Source organism: Tubulanus polymorphus, chromosome 6 (genome assembly GCF_964204645.1).
Source record: "Tubulanus polymorphus chromosome 6, tnTubPoly1.2, whole genome shotgun sequence".
Taxonomy (NCBI): domain Eukaryota; kingdom Metazoa; phylum Nemertea; class Palaeonemertea; order Tubulaniformes; family Tubulanidae; genus Tubulanus; species Tubulanus polymorphus.
The window spans coordinates 3,808,738-3,827,541 of record NC_134030.1 but is presented as its reverse complement, the minus strand read 5'-3'; the positions used below and the strand labels follow the sequence as shown (position 1 = coordinate 3,827,541).

Sequence of the window (18,804 nt, the reverse complement as noted above, 5' to 3'; positions counted from 1 at the left end):
GTTAACACAAATTCGAGCAAAATCTTTTTATTTCATTTAATAGCCTGTTTTTAGCTCATCTCATTGTTTATTTATTGGACTTTTCTTTTATGTCGGTTCAGCTAATTTTCTGATGTGGATAGACAATGGTTGTTATTTTAGATCGATGTACCGATTCTATCGGCATAGGTTGAACTTCTGTATAAATTATTCAGATACGTAGATAATAACAACGTGAAGCATTGACGCATCGTATTGAAACTGAATACGTTTAGACGGGTAAATTCGTATGTTCATTATATACGTGAATTCATTGCGTTGAAATGACCTAAATTACTCCTACTTAAACGACAATTTCTCACGATGAACCACATAGTAGCACTCTTGAAATTTAAATCTTGAAATATGGCACAAAGCCCGTAGTCATGACAGTTCGCTAGACAGTTCTCTTATCTATTCCAAAAGCTTTTACGCTTCGGAGCGTCGCTTAGATAAAACTAGACCGTATATTATTCAAAAAGAGATTTAAAAACAGCATTTTAATGCGACCAAGACGAATACTGAATCCTGAACTGTTATGATAGTCTTTCCGCGCGGACTCGAACTCGAGACCATCAGCATTGGAAACACCACGTTTAAGACTACATGACTGAGCCGCGGCGATGGTCATTGGTGGGAAGTTTGTCTGTTCAGTGACACTGTGTGGCGAGGGGTCAGGTGGTCTATTCACAAACAATACCGTGTCATTCTCTAATTACAAGAAGGTCTTATCGGGCCCATTACCAGCGATTTTGAAGGTGCCCTGTTTCACCGAAAAGGGAGCAACACTTTCGCCCCTTAATTTCTAATAGGACATAGAAACGAAGGCACTGTATTCGGTAGCCTTATTCATATATCATACACGGGGACGAACGATCATTAAATGAACAAACGACTTATCCCCATATTTCCCATTTTCAATAGATTTCTGGAATTCATTATACTTTCAGTTTTTATTTGATATGATATAATCCAATCATTCATATAGATATAATGTTTAGCGCGATAATGAAACCATTGATCATCAGCAGCAGCGCGTTCTGAATCATCTTCGGTCGCGCGGATACGGCTGATTCGCAGCCAAATCATCAACCGGTATTGAACAAAATGTGGGCGATGAACAGCTTTTAATTTCTTAACGGCTCCAAATTTCGGAAATCCAATAGCCCAGTAACACGGAATCGTTCGATATGAATTTTGACGTATTTAAGAAGAGGATATTAGTATTTATTACGGTAAATTTATTATTCACTCCTGTGTTTCTGGATAGATTTTATAAATGTATCATCACCGTTAATACTGATTCTACCACGAATATTCTTTTTGGACGCAAAATGATTGCATAAATTTTGTGAATGTGTAGGTCATCCAAACAATTCTCGCAGCAAGCGTTGATACCACTCCTGATGTTTGTAAGATCGAAGCCGAAATGTTTGCAACCGATAGTGCGGGTAAATCAACCATGTCAGTTTTACATCAAACCACGTTTGCTGCCTTCTGCGAATCTATTCAAGTCTTGCATTGAGCGAATTTAGAGCATCTTCTTTAGAATTTAGAATTGTTCTTTACTTCCGTCTATCTATGTTTCCAGATGCCCACATCAACAAGATGAGGGGTACGTTGACAAGTGCGCCGTCACTACCGGCGCTACCATCATTTGAAATGGAGTTCACTATACACACATCTTATCCTAGATTATGCTGTCATATACCAACGAGCCCGATTAGTGTAACGTCAGCAGGACAACTTGAATGGTATGTTATATACATAAAAGTTCCACGGAGATATGAAAGAGGCCGAAATCAGAGATCAGAAAATGTTGAATCTCGTGGGTAAAATCATACTTTTCGGTACGATCTGATACGCCATTCGAGTGCGGTAACTTCCGAGATGGAAGTGATTAATGAATTAACCTCTTCATCTGATGACGAATCTAACTGAAAATTTGCGAATCATTAGTGAACATTTTCTAACCGTACCCTTTAACATACATATATATATTGATATGATTTCTATTATGAAAAGTAAAATTAGAAAATTCAAACTCCAAGATAAGGTTCTACTGTGAATGTTGCCCGGTAATATATTTTTGTCAACTGAAAATCATGAACTTATTAAATAATAGACTTATTACATTTGTAATAACGATAAATCAATTGTTTCCCAATAGGAATTTTATTTACGTTAGGAGATAAAATGTTTTATGAGAGCCAGCGTAGTTTATTTATCACGTGTTCCAAACACGTTTCTTATCACTTGTTGAACTCCGCCCACTGAGTAACCTCGTGGCGATTCAGTCCGTCTGGGTTTCCTATACGCATACGTGTTAGATGCATACGTGTTATTAAAAATTTTGCTGCAAATCTAGTTCGGTGTTTTATTCTCACGGAGCAAGGGGTATCATTAATGAACTTGACATGGTGCGCTGTTACATGTATATCAATAAGACAGTCAGATTGAGTTTCAGGCTACCCGACAGTCAAATTCAATCAATTTGAGTGCATTGGAGTGTTTATTTCCTCACTATTAAACAGTTTATACTAAATTATTAAAATCGAGTTTATGGTTGTCAACCTCATAACTGGAGTACAGTAACGGGCAATAGCGCGTTTTACCTGAATAATTCATTTTTGCAATCATTCAAAACGATCATTATCTCTCTGGTTTTATCGGGAATCATTCGACGTGAAAGTCACAACGATAGCAAAATCGAGACAGTTTATGGTTGTCGATCGAATCGCCATTCCAAATGAACACAGAACCTAGGTCCAGTATGTGTCCGAGTCCTCCAGCTCCACAAAAAAAAAACTTTCATGCTACAGCCAATGTGTTCACAGCCATTGGGTCACTAGGGGTCTTTATATATGTCATTTATGATGATTTTTTTAATTTATTCTAAATCTCATATTTTACGTCGCTCCGTATTGACACAATGAAAATAGAAACTTAGCTTTCAAACGATCGCTAATTTGAGTAAACCTAAGCCGAAATTAGTTCGATTTTTCACGAAACTCCGTCCCCTTTTCATATATCTTTTCACGCGTGTTATTGTGTATCTATTTGAGTCGTTTGTAATAAAGGAACTTCGTTCGTAATTGTTTATAGGGTTGTTTATTTCCGATGTCCAGTGGAGTTCGAATATATTTCATCGGTGAAAGTAACGAGCAGTATCGCATTGTCTCTTACGTCGGTATGTATGTAATGTATCGGTTTTAAATGTGAATTCAAATTGATCGAAGTCTTATTTGAATTTAGAAATAATCTATGTCGAATTCTATTTCCGGCAAAGTTTGCGCCGATTTTGCCAAATAACGGATTCTGATTATTTATGATTCGTTCTGTTGATTCCACGTTTAGTTGGAATTAAATATTGCTGCTTATGATTACGGTATTACATGGAGATCATTCGAATTGTCAAGTCCAACTTTGACGAGAGATCTACCGCGAAAGATCGCTGCAACGATCGGATATCCGCCACCATCACCCGGAACAGGTACATACGATATATCAAATGGCTCGCGCGTAAACAAACGTATCGATTGATTTGACGCGATTGATACATATAATTTCGACCAGATTAGTTAAAACTGAAATTCAGTCCGATTTTAATCATTTTGCGCCTGTTTTCTTCTCGAAGGCTCGATATACACATCTTGTAACGATTTCATGACGCGCTCGTACTTAGACCAGCACCCGCGCGATGGATTTTACCAGATCACAGTCGACGGTAACATCCATCGGGTGATTTGTGACATGAAACGTCACGGCGGTGGGTGGACGTTGGTTTTGTCGGCGCCACCGACTCAAGAATGGCAGAACGCGGCAGCTTTCGCCAACACCGGGACAGTCACTATCACCGATAAATATTCCATATTGGGGTTATCTAAAGAAATCATTGCTAGTGGTTGTGGGAATGAGTTTGAGGTGGGTGAGCTAAGCTCTCGTACATTTAATTAATCTTGCTATCAGTCATTTTTTCGAGCAGTTCCAAAATGTGTTCTAACTAATGGCTTTTACAGTTTCGTATTGAATTGAATACCGAACAGTTTCTGATAGCGAAAGCTAGCACTTCGTATGGTATGAACAGCGTTTTCGACAATCAAGGTTCGATTGAAGTTGTTTACATGTCTGATGAATTTCGATCAACTTTTGCTAACATTGATTTGAGAATGTTACGCGTCGTACAAAACAAGTTGTACTTAGGTACAAAGTTGCTAGTGCCCAGCAGATACCGGGTTCATATTTGGATAAGAGAAAAACAGATTTCAGGTAATTTCAACCGTGAAGAGAAAAACCAACGAGATGAACTGTCAAAATTATAATCATATAGTGGCAATCTCTTTAGAATATCCATCATCCTGTAACGATATTTTCATTACCAATATGGCACTCAACGGCAGAGTAGCGCACAATTTCGAGACGAGTGCGCAAAATGTCCAAATTCGTGGGCGAAATGTGGCGGTACACTGTCGAATTTCAAGGCGTCAGAAGTCAGCGAGTACCCTGATACTGGCGGCAGAGACAACTTCACCTTGGGCAGAAATAAAGAAAATATTCGATTATCCAACAATGTCGGCCGAGGGTGATTATTCAATATTCATGATGGCAGATGATATTAAGTATGGTGGCAACGAGGGAACATTTCAGGTTGGATTTTACATTGATAAGAAAAACAATTATTCAAACAATTCCGTTAATCATGAGAAAGTCAATTGAATAAATCAATGCTTTATTTGCAGTACACAATCTCAGGTTTGAAAGATGGTGAGAAAATAATTTCACAGTTTTCCGCATCAAATATGTTAAAGATTGTACGCACGAGTGCCGACCCGCAAGTTTCAATATCAAAATCTCAAGTGAACAATTACGAGCAATGGCCGGATGACGCGTTACCATGGTTTGACGTAGCCAATCGAGCAATCGTGACTGGGACGAATCCAGTGTCTAAAATGGTTGGAACGGGTAGTGTTACAGGCGTTAAATGGAGACTCATTGAAGACAGAAAGTGTAAGAAACAAAACAAAAAGTTCATGAGTAAAATAGAGACTTCGGTTTATTTGTTGAAGTATAAACTACAGGGTCCAGTTCCACAGTTGTGAGAGAGTTAACTCTGAGTTAAAGTTAGTTCATTTTCAATGTCTTAACCCAGGGTCAAATCTTAACTCAGAACTGTGGAACTGGACCCAGGAGAATAAAGGTACATTCTGAATCTGATCTTCATGTTTGATCTTCACATTAGTACCTCAGAAGTGTTCGGATGTCTATAGAATGTTCAAAGATAGATTCGCGATATCTACAGGATACTATTGGCTGGAAAACGCAACAATCGGTTGGACACGTGTTTACTGCGACATGTATCGTTACGGCGGAGATTGGACCCTGTTCTTAGGTAAATGCGCATTAATTCATACAAATATCGTGATTGCAAAATATCGAATACTTTATCATTTCCTATTTACAGCTGGTTCACATAATATTTTGACGACCAATCATACCGGCCTGGAACCTTTGCTTACCCCGAGTCCTGGTGTATCATCGTTTCAATATCTGATAGAATTGGAATCTGGGTAAGTTTTATAACTGATTATTTATGATAAGACGGTTCTATAGCCCCAACCTTTTTGAAAATAGATAAAAACGTTATGAACGCTTTATTTGATTCTAATTTGCTCGTATTTCTCTGCTGTTGCAATAGTTTCTATGGTGGTATATGGACCCACCCCAAACCAAATGGACGTTTCATCGAACCAGCAAACCCTATCAATCATGACATCATATTGACCCGCATATTCAATTCGTGGGATTACCAAAAACCAGGATTCGGTATCAGTCAAACGAAACCATATACAGTCTCAAAAAATATCACAGATGCCAATGGACTGGTAGTACCTGCCGGGTGAGTGTTTTGATTTATATCAAATCTTTATTTAGAGTCTGGTATGAATAAAGAAATTATAGTAAATGTTGCATTATTCTACAGAATGATAACAACTGCTGACGATTTCAATTCGACTTGTGAATATGCAGGAACGCTGTTCAGTAAAAACGATAGTTTGGTGTCCTGGATTACAGATGTAGCAAGCAGACATTTCAAAATGTGGATACGAGATGTAGACAGCAAATATACAGGTTTGAGGTTCATTCCACAATCATTCATCTTTTCGAATAGCTCCACCATGACCTCGTCGATATCCTGTATATCTTAAGCACGTACGCCTGTTGATGGCCAACAGTTTTTTTTATCTTAAAATAGGGATTGTCTCTGTTATTTATTTGGCTGGAAAATTTCGTTTGATTTTTCGATTTAGTGTCCCTTACATATACCCAACACACCTGCCGGGAGCGAAACAAGGTGTTTTTGAAATCGGAAATCGAAGTACAGATATAGTTGTGTGATCGGCGGTCGAGTTTACAGAATTTTTTTTTGTTTTTGTTTAAATCGAAGTACATAATTAACAGTTTTAGCTGAAACATTGGTCATAGTTTTCACACTTCTATTCAAGAAGTTTTTTTCATCTTCGGCTGAATATTTATTGTGGGATTTCTCTCGTGCGTATATCTCAACCACGTGTCTCTTTATACAGAAAATACCGATTTCAACCAAGAAATTTGTAAATCGGTGAATAACTTTCGGGAAATACGTCATCATATCTTATCGATAAGTGGAACACCGACGATTATCGATAAGAAGACGTGTCGTGAGCAATGCGCGAATGCAGCAACTTGCACCGGGTTTCAATACTCAAGCGGATCATGCGCCACGACTATTTCTCCACGGCCTAATCTGAAGCCGTCGACGGCTAATTCAACTGCATTCATCAAACAATATTGCCCGAATGGTAAGAACATGTTCGGTATATTTCAAACCCATTATCATCTCGTGTTAATATATTGCAAACAATATATTCATGAGCATAATCATTTAATGATTATGATATATCATGATAATCATCAGTGCTAAATAACAAAACAAATCATGTCTATCCCCATAAATGACAATAGAAATCGCTATATCAAAGGTAAGAACGCATGACTCCTTAAAATATGTTCTACAATGTAGAGAGTTGAATTTACTTCTGTTTAAATAATCTTCTTTCTTATCAATTAACAGTTAAAAGTCCTAATGTTTTCAGACGTAGCCGCCGAATTTTCGGCAGAAACTACTACGAGGATAGGAGCAAGATTGCAGTGGTTGGAAGCTGAGTTTTGGTGTCGCAGAATTGGGGGTAATCTCGTCAGCTCCCGCCTAGCAATCAAAAAGCAGGTTGAGGCGATGAACGATCATACTTGGACGGGAGTATACGTCACCGAATCAGAACCGAGGTGAACATTTTCAAAATCAGTTTTATCGTAGTTTGTATTACATAGAAGAATAACTTATCATCAATGCAAATACAAAATACACATCGATGATTTGCAATTTTGCAGATTTTCAGACGGTAACCCGTACGTCAGCATCCAACACCCGGCAGTGCTGGCGTTAGACTTATCGAGCAACGGATGTGTATCGTACTCATCAGATACATACACGACATCGGCGTGCTCACAAACCAAGCTAACGTTCTGTTCCTTGAACTCAGGCAGGTTTATGTTAAGAAAGAAAGTAATTCCCACGATATTCAATGATATATACGTGTTTTTGTCATTTTCAGCCGGGCGCCGTGACCCGTACACTGGACTTTATTTCAAGTTATTGAAAACCCAGAGAGAAAGAAGAGTAAGACTTTTTACCGCTCAGAACATGTGCAGAACGATTCTCGGAGGCGATGTGGCCTTGCTGAAAACGGCACAGACACGAAAGCTGGTCACTGACTATATAAAAGAATTAAATATCGACAGGTATCTTCCAGCAAACTATCAAAACTTTTGTCACTCTTACCCTACTGTGGCTCCTCTGCAGTTAAATCAAAATTATGTTATATACATATGATCAGGTTTGAAATCGTGAAGAATTTCTAACTATTTCCATTTTGAAATTTAATCTAATAAAATTATTCTAGGGTTTGGCTCGGCGCTTGGCGGGAAAATGGAAATCCGGCGACTCCATGGAAGATCATAGGAGGCGGCGGCACCTTTACAGACTACAGTTTTTCAAATCCGTTTCATGCAATAAGTAATCATCGTTTTCAATTTCTCACACAAAATTAGCACATTAGAATCCACCATGTTTACCTATTCCAACTATAAAACCGACTGTTAACGATTTGATAATCTCGTATTAACATTGTTGTCCTTTCGTCAAATTTATGGAAACTAAATTACAGTAATCGATTCCGGTAATTATTACATGTATTTCCAGATGATGACTGTATGACTTTAAAAAACGATGGAAGCATAGTGGGAGCTAGTTGTGATAGAGATGTTAAATACGTATTATGTATGTACGATAAGAAAGGTGAGATGATAAGTAATCGATTGTTCAAAAATGTGCACATTATTATAAAGAAGAAACTGTACATGATCGCGCATCCGTCTCTTTCACTTACAGCAACAGATGCAAAGAAATCCTCGCAATGTCGTAATGTTTATTCTACTACGAATAACATAAAGCGACCGAGAGCAGAAGTTACAGTGTCGACATCCGGAAAATACCCGAATTCGTTATTGGGTGGCTTCGAGGACGAATCTGATTGGTCAACTGGGTGGGTCGCCGACAGAGTTGTCAATACTGACGTCACTATTATTATATCCATAGCTGAAGAGGTAAATAATAATTACCTGAAATATCTAGAATCAGAAGTATAGCATGTTGCCTCCCAGCAACCTTGCCGTATATGAAGATGTGCTAGTTATAATCCCATGAACGCTCGTGATACAGTGCATTTATTTTGAAACATTATTATGTAAAATCGGGAACATTTTCGTATTTCATGTCATTCCGTCAAAGCTGGAAATTGCCTTTTTTCATTCAGGTGGTTAAGCCTTCCCATAATCTGCCTCGATGTTAAAGAGTTGCATCACATGCAAATCTGATTATTAATTTAAAGTCATATCGGGTTGAGAATGGAAAAACTTCTTTAATTTTCAGCTCCAAAATATGCGAGGGTTATTAATTCGCCCAGTGGTGCGTGCTTCTAGGACGTATTACGTCGAATCATTGGTTGTGAAAAATGTTTGGCCGAACGGTGTAAAAACAATGGTATCAAATCGATTACAGGTAGATATGAAAAATTGTTTTAAACACGTAAATTTGAGTCGTCATCGTCAGGATACAAGTCATATAAGTGCAGATGACAATGTATTCGAAATGTCGAATACTATGAACTAACTAATAAGGAAACTTTTTGCACTCGTCTCTCATCTGTAATGCGGGATTTTATATCATGAACTGTTACATGGGCTTATGTAATTAAACTAATATTATCCGTGATTTCGTCATATTATACGGTCTCATATTGTTTTTATAGGGTCCAACATCCACCAAAAATGGCATGTTACGGTTGGTGGGAAATTTAACGAATCGCACGGAGATAACTGTTCCACGACAGGAGACTCGTGTTGGACTCGCAGTTGATTTTATCATCTGCGACCAACAAGAACCAATCGGTAATCGGGCAGAAAGAACCACACAACACATCTATATCCAAATAAATCAATCATCAATCTTCCATTCAAAAGCGCAATCCTTTTTCAGACTATCCGTGTCCTGATGGTTGGGTCGAATTTGAATCCTACTGCTACTTCATGGTGAAATCCCGTGTCGATAGAATAACTGCCGATAGAGAATGCGCCAAACTAGACGAGGCTAAAGTCGCATCGCCGAGAAACGTTGAAGAACTTATGTTCCTGTCAGAAATTATACTGGCGGAAAATATTGACCAAACGTTCATAGGTAAAATAGACTATGTTGTACGGATGTTCTGTATTGCTTACCTCATAAAAAGCAACTTTTTTATATCTTTAGACTGGGCCAAAACGTCCGATAAGACAGTCTACCTAGCCCGGGATGGTAGCAAACAACTATTTTTCGGAGTAGTAGATATCGTAAGGGACCCATCCTCTCGAGTAGAAAGGAGCGCCAGTGAAGAGAACTGTGTGTTACTGAGCTCCATTGGCAAGATGACGAAAGTTCGTTGTGACAGCCAGCCTCTAGGTACAATATGTCAAAAGAAAAAAGGTACCGACAATTACTAGCCATCTGGACGATTCTAAAGCCGGGCGTAGGTCGGCCTTGCGACGGCTTGCGACTCACTGCGACGCGACTCACTGCGAACGCCAGCGACGATCGCGTCGCATCGCAAGGTCGACCTTCGTCCGGCTTAAGACAAATTGTAAAATCAGTTCTGTGATGATTCGTATCTTTCGTGGTTTTTCCTAGGTCCGATAAGTTCGCGACTGCTCGACAATGAACTGCGACCGGAAGGTTGGTGGTCGAATCGCGTACGACATTATTGGTCATTCGATGAGTTTTACGAGTCCTCCTTCATCGATAACATATCCGGTGTGAGGGCCACAATAGACGGGCCACCGCCCGTTCTTGTGCCGGGATATCACGGCCGACGTTTGCTAGTTAAAGGGAGTTACGGTACTCTAGTGAAATTTGCGCGCGATGCAGAACTGTTGAAAGCCAAATCACCGTCAATGTCGGTCGTACTGCATTTCGATTTCGATGAAACCTATGTTACCGATGCGTTGCCTACGAACGGACAAACGTGTACATTTTCTTTGATATCCTGTGAAAATCTGACGGCTAAAATAACGCTCGAAATCAGCGTGAGTAAAAATAGCGCCGATGGTTTCACCATTCGTCCAAAACTAGTAATCACCTCGTATGACGACGAGTTATGTTCGGATACGATGAAAGCCTTCGAAAGCAACGACGAGATTCGTTTATCCAGTCCAACTAGACTCGGGTATTCCATAAGACCGAACAACGGTACATACGTGGCCGAAATGATAATCGAAGACGCATCGATTTGGCACGCCGTCCTCGCCGGTGAACTGCTACAAGACTTGGTTGATGACGGTTGCTCGTGGCAAATGGAAGTTAACCACAAAAATAGTCGGAATTACTGCAAAGACTGGACATATCTCATCGATGAATTGGTTATCTGGGATGTAGCTTTGTAGTTTTGTGTGTTTATTCTTATGTGTGTTTATTCATACATATCTGTTAGAAGATCACCCATTTAATGTGTTACCAAATCATCTTTTTGTTACTATCTTGTTTTTATTCATCGGTACGTATCTTTCTTCGTCCACTACAATTTCCAATTTTTTACATTTTTAAGTGTTATTCAATTCTTTATCTTACAAATTTCAATCCATTCATAATTACTTTTATCACACTTTGTTTTAACTATCATTCAAGTCATGTTATCATATATATTTTGTAATTATTTGATCAACATGTCCATAATGCGTTATTCCAGACTGGCAGGTATCTTTTTTGTATCTTATATCAGTTTGCTGTTAATAAATTGAATTAAAGAAAGAGCACACCCCAGTCATTTATGTAGATCTGTCCTTTCGGATGCGTGGAAGATTGTCATCGTCGTTTGGTTAGTTTCTGAACTGGTAACGACTCAAAGAACGAGTTTTCAAATGAGATACAAGAAAAAACTATAAGCTGCATTGCTTTGGCATAAAGAGCTATATTTTGTTTGAAAGTACTTTTGCCAGACCACTACTAGGAATTTCTCGTACAATCTATATTGAAACTACCATACGCATTATTGTTATGCTGTTTCACTTCCGTTGCAATCTTAGATACAACTTAATCACGTGGTGCTGTTTGTATGTAGACGTACGGTGAAGCCGGACCCCAACCCTTCTTGCTTCGTGCGCTTGCCTGAATCAAATAAGAATATCATATCATATCATATTATATCATATCATATCATATCATATCATTATCTACCTGCAGAGAAAGTAATGCTACTGAATCGCATGCCTTACTTACCCTACATCCATACCACGTAACTGGCTTCAAGTCATCAACCTGGATAGGTAGTTTCTTGACAGATTTGTCGACATCCCAATATGAAAGAGTTGGTTTACCCGGCTCGACGCCGGCACTGGTCGTCTCTCCACACTGCAAGGCATATTTTAGAAGAACTCCGGGAACGATTGCGTCGTGATAGAACTCGACGGTGAAGCCTGTATCACTGTTACCGTCGCGTTCAGCCAATTCAAGCTTTATCTGCACCCTTAAAAGGACTGGAATCAAAATCACGAGGACGAGAAAGTTGATATTGAATATTAAGTTACTTTCGGGAGAAAGAGGAGTGGAAAGTGTGAAAATTTGAAGACAGTATTAAGTAACAAATGGTAAGAATATAGTGGAATCCGGTTATAACAAACTTGGGTATGACACGATTTATGATATACGTAACCAACACAGAAATTTTGTCACGAGTAAAACAAGCTTATTCATTTCATACTAAATACAACGAACTATTGGTTATAACGAATATTATTTTCATTGCCCTGAAGTTTGTTGTAATGAGATTTAAGTGTACAGTCGTTGCTTAGGCGAGGTTGTTTTGGTAAAGCGTTAAATTCATTCCTATTTTACAAGCTTAACGCGTTACTTACTAGTTTCATCCGTCTTGAATTGATTAGTTTCCGATTGAAGACTTTCACCAGCTCTACTCGTCCAACTATAACTCAGTAAATATTCCGTGAACGGCTTCAGATCGGAGAGAATAAACCGTTCTTCTCTCATTGTAACGTTATCCTGAATCAATTCACCGGTATCTTTCTCGTAAAGTTTATAGTGGAAGCCGGTGAATTGGCCATTTTTCTTGTCACACGGAATATCATGGAAGGTCACACGGGCTAAGGTCTTTTCTTTGACTGTATCGAGATCCAATCGTTCTGGCATTACAAATGGTCGATCTGGTGTACCTTCGGGAGCTGAAAAAAAAAGTTTAATCCCTTAATAAAAACGATAAGATGTATGATGGCAAGGCTAAGTTCCACAAGTTTTAGAAAATAATTGACAATGAACGTATTTAGACTATGAAAACGGCTGAACTGGGGTTCGACACACACACATTAAGGACTACCTGTAGCGGCTGTAGTTACATTTATCGTAACTGCTTCACGATCCAGGATACTTTCATCTAATGCAACCGGTTTTACTGTCATTTCATACACGGCGTGGCCCTTTAATCCGAACACTTCTAATTCGTTGATTTTCGTCGGAAATGGATATCTATCCCTTAGTTTCTGATAAGTATCTAGGCGACGCTGTGGACAGGCTATGAAATTTCTCAACCGATATCTTCCAGTGAACTTAAACCGTAGATTTTGCAGAGGTTCTGGAACGTTCCACGCGATTTTCACGGCACCTGATGACGTGTTTGTTGCTGTCACCTGGGTGACTAGAAATTAATAATGACGACATATTTTACAGAATATTTCAATCATAATTTCGGACCGGAAGTAAGATCAACAGCATGTGCTACTATGGAATACCTGCGGATCCAGTGAAGAATTCGCGAATTTTTCCGAAGACAAAATTAGCGTTCCCTCTATTCTTGATACCTACTTTAAGTCGGTATTTCGTGTAGGGTTTAAGGTCTCTAATTCGTATGACCGGACCATAATTTTCCCATGTTGGTTTCGTTGCTGAGCTCAAGAAAACTGCATACATTGTACCCGGTACGCTGCATCGTCGTTGAACCGGTCCAAGCGACTGAAAAATGTTGCAAAATGTCGATGAAATTGTCTAGTCAAAAAGACATAAGACTAATGCTTCGTGTCACACAAAGCGATACTCTGTGAGACATCCCGTGTTCGGGCATGGAGAACTTGACTTGCCTCACGTTCGATTTGTACAATAAACGTGTCTTCCGAAACGTCCTGTCGTAATCCAGTCACCTGTGGACCAACCAATGGTTCTAACGAAAACACACTTGATTATGATTATTGGATTTCTTTCAAAAATCTAATTCCGTAACTACAGCTTCAGTTTACTTACCGTGACACAGTGTATACGTTGGTTTACCTCCACTCAGTAGCGTCGAATTCAAATTGGCTTTGATTTTACGTAAAGCGACGGCAAACTCGTAAAAGGTGTTAGCTTCGAGACCCGTTACAACCTTCTGCCGTAGCGGTTTTACTTTGTTAGGATCATCCCCCGGTTCAGCCGGTGGCTCAGTGCTCGCTACGATCCAGTCCTTGGCTCCCCATTTTTTATACAGCAGGCGGTAACCAACGCGTATACGACCATTCCCCGAATCAACGTTGTCCGTATATTGTATACCGCTCACATTGACTATGATACTGTTAAGCCGGGATACAAATTCCATCCCCGTCGTATTAACGAATTCTGGAAATTAATCGTTAGGATTCAGGCCAAACTTTATTATTAGGTTTAAAATCTTGCATCAGTGAGACCGTGAATAAGAGTCTACGGAAAGCTGACGAAATTAGACGTTTTTTTTATTATGAAGACAAAATCTGGAAGATCAATGTCTACCTTTGTTGCAGAATTCGCCCATATAGTTCGCGCTACAGCCACCGTGGCAATATCCAGTAAGATAGTCGACTCTATTGGGAACGTTGAGATTGCATCGAGCGTCTGCCATACAACCGAACGAACCCGGATATGTGCACTCATTCGGATCTGAAATTGTTTCATCGTCTCTTAATTCACTTCCTAACTCATGAACGAGTACGAACAGTTACATAACCATTACTACTTACCGATATATTTGAATCCGGTTACTTCGATTTCTGAAAATCTCAATCTGTCGTAGCCTAAAACTTGCACCGAAACATACCGTCCTACGAGCGCTTCGTCGCAACGTTTCTCTGTCTTTTTGGTGCACCTACCGACGCGTGTATAGTTCGCGCACAATGCGTTACCAACATCTTTTCTATCACCAACGCGACTCTGTATCAAGTTCCACTTTGCTATAAAAATTTCAGAATTATTATAGCAAAAAGTATATACGTATATATAAACATGTAACTTATAGGAAAAATATTTATCTTTTTTATATTATCTGTTTTTAGATCTTAACAATTATAAGTATCTGCTCACAACAAGCAAAGATATCAATTTATTGCTAATACTGGCAAAATTCCGCCATTGTTGCAAATCAATGTGGTCTGGTGTTACCGACAAGGTCAGTTTTATTGGGATTACAGCTGCACAACTAAGATCATGGACGTATAAACTAGACGTATAATCTAGTTTATACGTGCATGCTAATATGAGAGAACGCGCGCGGTCCCAATCAGTACTTACCATGGCAGGAGATGCTTCGTTTTTGCCAGATGTTCACGTAGTGCACGACATGTTTGGAGCCGAGGTCGATCAATAGCCATGGATTATCCTCTTGTCTTGTTTCGCAAAATGTGTTTGACGCTCTACCATCCGTGCATAACCGTGGTGCATACCAACTCGATCCCGTCGATGACAATGTAACACTCTTTGAATAGGCTACATTACCTTGAATCAAATTCAACAGAATAGATAAAATCGACGATGCAGAGCGCGCAAGAAAAAGATGATCCAATTTTGTGAAAACATAGAAAATATGCATTTATGTATATATTATTTCGTTGATATCATTTTCAGGAATGGTCGAATGTAACCCACTGAAAATGTATCAATTTTAAATGCACTGTAGTTAGAGTCATTTATTTATTCAACTAATCTTACGTATATGTCCTATAAATCTATGTACGTATCCCAATAATCGAAATGCTATTCACGCAAATAACTAATAACTAATTGCGTTGTTAATGCGATTTGGTCCAAAATATTATAGCCGAGAATTTAAGTGTCCCGGACTATTATCGCTATTGTTAATGAGGCATTTTCGGTTAGGCCAATATATCATGTATGTACACAAATATACACATATCTAAATGTTAGCTATCGGTAGAGTGGATAGAGTATAAATTTTTGTTATACATTGTTTTAAACTAAGTATCACAAATTACCTATTTGGCAGCCGGGTCCCTTCCATCGCCATTCAAGACCATCTTTGCTATGAGAATCACACCGCGTTGACGACTCTGGACATGTCAGAGGGCTATCTGATGACTGCAACGGACACGATTTCTTTTTGTAAGTGCTGTACCTACCGCGGACCGTTTCTTCGCAATGACACAACCAACCGGAGCAACTACTACCAAAACATGTACCTATACACAATACAACAAAAAACAACGACTAGCTACAACTGTTCTGTGGTCACCCCAACATATGCTACGACAACACTATCTATAGGCCTACATAATTCCGACGGAAGGAAGTCTAAACAAGTATTAACAAATATACAACTGAACGAAAAACGAGAAAATCCGTTGCGTCATTGATATTTTCCTACGACCTACGAAGCTGATATTCGAAGATGTAATGAAGTAGTTTTTAATCGGTAACATTATGTGAAATCTTTACCTTCTGCATAAAGTAATGAATCAACCAAGGTAAGAAGCAAGACGAACAGATTACACCAATACTTCACTCGCGTCATCCTGATCAGTGACAGGCTCGTTATGATTGTAATGTGGTGAACACTGTTATGCGAATGCATTTTTTCATCCACATAAAACCGTAAATAACAACCTACTATTAACATTGTTCTTCTGCTGTGTAATATTCTACTTGGTATAATTTTCTAATACGATATAAATTGTAGTAGCGTGTTTTTTCGTAGGTATCGGAATAGCCAATATAATTGTTTCAGTAGACGGGCTTTCCCTGATTCCCAAGAATGAGGCAGCAGTCCTACAGTCGTTTCAATATGTTGTCTAGAATATTGGTCGAAGGCTGAAAAAATATACTTTGTTTCTCCTAATAGGCTTGGTCATTTTGGAAACCGCAATAAAATTTTTTATCATTTCTTTTCTAACACTGCCGGGTCTGTTATGGTTCGCTTGAATTTTAAAAAGTTATGTAAAGGGTAGATAGGCGGCCGCCAGGTCAACTTTTAAGTTCAGCAGAAAGTAACGTAGCGATAGATTTTTGATAGAGGATAAATGGAGACTTAAACATGAACATATCACATTTCTTGCTGCTATCGTGATCTTGCTTATAGATTTTGCATTTTGCACCAGGAAGTTCAGGCAATCATCATTCCTATTTCTTACGTACGCCCGACTTTTCTGCTATTGCCTCGGGGCGTAACCAAAATAAAGCGCGAAGAAATAAAATAACTAAAATAGCTTATGATGACACGCAAGAAATATCCATATCGTCACCACCTCGATGGAAAAAATGGATAGAAGAATGACATAAAGGAATTCTCTGTCGGCAGTAGGTATTCCCCTCATATCCCAGCAGTGTTGTTATTGTTTGAGGATCTTGTTCTTCACGGAGTCATGAAAAAATGCGCCATTAAAATTCACACGCGCCGCATGGCTGTATTGTGCTGTTAGTTTTACGACGGGATTTCCACCACCTGCCGCACGAACAAGCCGACTTCACGCGTGGTTGAAAATGGAAATTTTCACAAAAAATGAAAAGATTGAAATATTTACGAATATAAATATACATTCGGGGAAAACTGATACGACCCATTGTTTTCTGCATAGTATATAAATCCGAGAACTTTTAGTCTAGACTTCAATTTCATCAGGTAGATTTAGGTTGATCGAGTTTATATATAAGCACCGATTGAAAATTGACAAAAAAATTTCACAATCATGGTAAGTGATTTTAATGCTTAATCGCTTGTGCAAAAAATTGATCATCTTAAATCTTCGATTAATTTGAGATATAGTTTATCGAATAGCTAACTCAAAATAAAAATGCAAAAATCACGATTTAAATTTGAACATGAATAGATATTTTTCAAACAAACGCGTAGTTCTTCTTTAATTCATTTCCGATAAACTAATTTATATATGACAATTAGAGCGTAATACATAAACAAGGAAAAAAATCAAAAAATGGTACAAGTATAATTACAGATGGCCGAAACTATATGCGAATGTTTTCATAACAGTTGATACAAACATTCACAAATCTTTTGATAGATTTTCATTTTTTGTTGCATCCAGAGCTCTGAATTTGAAAGGATTTTGATCAGCCAGAAAATATTGGGGGATCGCTGAAATGATCACAACTAAAGATATGATATTCATCACCGATACCATTGTTACATAGGACATAGATAGTTCCTCTGTATTTGTCTTATCCCATATCCCAGTTTCCACCGGAAACAGTTGATATCATTATATAGTAGGATCGGCGACCTCCACTGAACTCGTGCATAATGAAACGTATATAATTAACGTGGTGTCAATGTTTTCAGATAACTTTCAGTTTGTTGCTGGTATATCTATCATCGCAATTCGGCCAAGTCGGTTCAACGCTGCTTCTCGACGACTATCGACACCTATGCGAAACCGATGAGAAATCGTCAGCAGACGGACTCGCCGCGTCTCCGCCGAACTTTTCCGGCGATAGTAACATCATCTATTTGCCGATGAACTCCGACGCGAACGCAGTTCACGCCGCCTACGAGAAGCAACGAGACACGTATCTCAACCGGATGTTACGTGTCGATTCCGTCACGCAGAGGGCGCTGTGTTCGAGCCCTTATTATTCGATGCCGTACAATTCGACTCGCATTCCGATGTACATGTTGCAAGCTCACTGTCAGAAATGCACGCGATGCGCAGAGCTCGGCGGACGGTGCGAACCGATTACCTACAACATCGATATATTAGAACTCGATACGCGGCGACCTTGTGAAAAAGGATTCCTGAGGTACCGGAAAACATCAACTCCTGTAAATGTGGGATGCACTTGCGCAAAATATTAAGCCGTTTATTTCGGACAATGGTATAGCGAATGCCCATCGCCACCATCTGCTG

General features: G+C 39.0%; 1 protein-coding gene across 1 annotated transcript; it reads right to left on the bottom strand.

The window, feature by feature from the left end:
- Positions 1-11,625: 11,625 nt before the first annotated feature.
- On the bottom strand, positions 11,626-16,472 carry LOC141907071 (uncharacterized). The gene is made up of 12 exons (XM_074796641.1): positions 16,382-16,472; positions 15,922-16,125; positions 15,221-15,424; positions 14,674-14,883; positions 14,447-14,593; positions 13,946-14,296; positions 13,786-13,865; positions 13,441-13,660; positions 13,029-13,346; positions 12,556-12,876; positions 11,921-12,177; positions 11,626-11,809 (listed from the first exon to the last, which is right to left on the bottom strand). The coding sequence occupies exons 1-12, from the start codon at positions 16,455-16,457 to the stop codon at positions 11,735-11,737; spliced, it is 2,463 nt and encodes an 820-aa protein (XP_074652742.1). The 5' UTR covers positions 16,458-16,472; the 3' UTR covers positions 11,626-11,734.
- Positions 16,473-18,804: the final 2,332 nt, after the last annotated feature.

Excerpts from the sequence above, each read along its gene's own strand:
- LOC141907071 (XM_074796641.1), bottom strand. The coding sequence starts at position 16,457 with ATGACGCGAGTGAAGTATTGGTGTAATCTGTTCGTCTTGCTTCTTACC. Across the intron at positions 15,425-15,921 it reads GGGACCCGGCTGCCAAATAG|GTAATGTAGCCTATTCAAAG; the intron begins GTAATTTGTGAT and ends ATTTGATTCAAG. Across the intron at positions 14,594-14,673 it reads AACCGGATTCAAATATATCG|ATCCGAATGAGTGCACATAT; the intron begins GTAAGTAGTAAT and ends AAACAATTTCAG.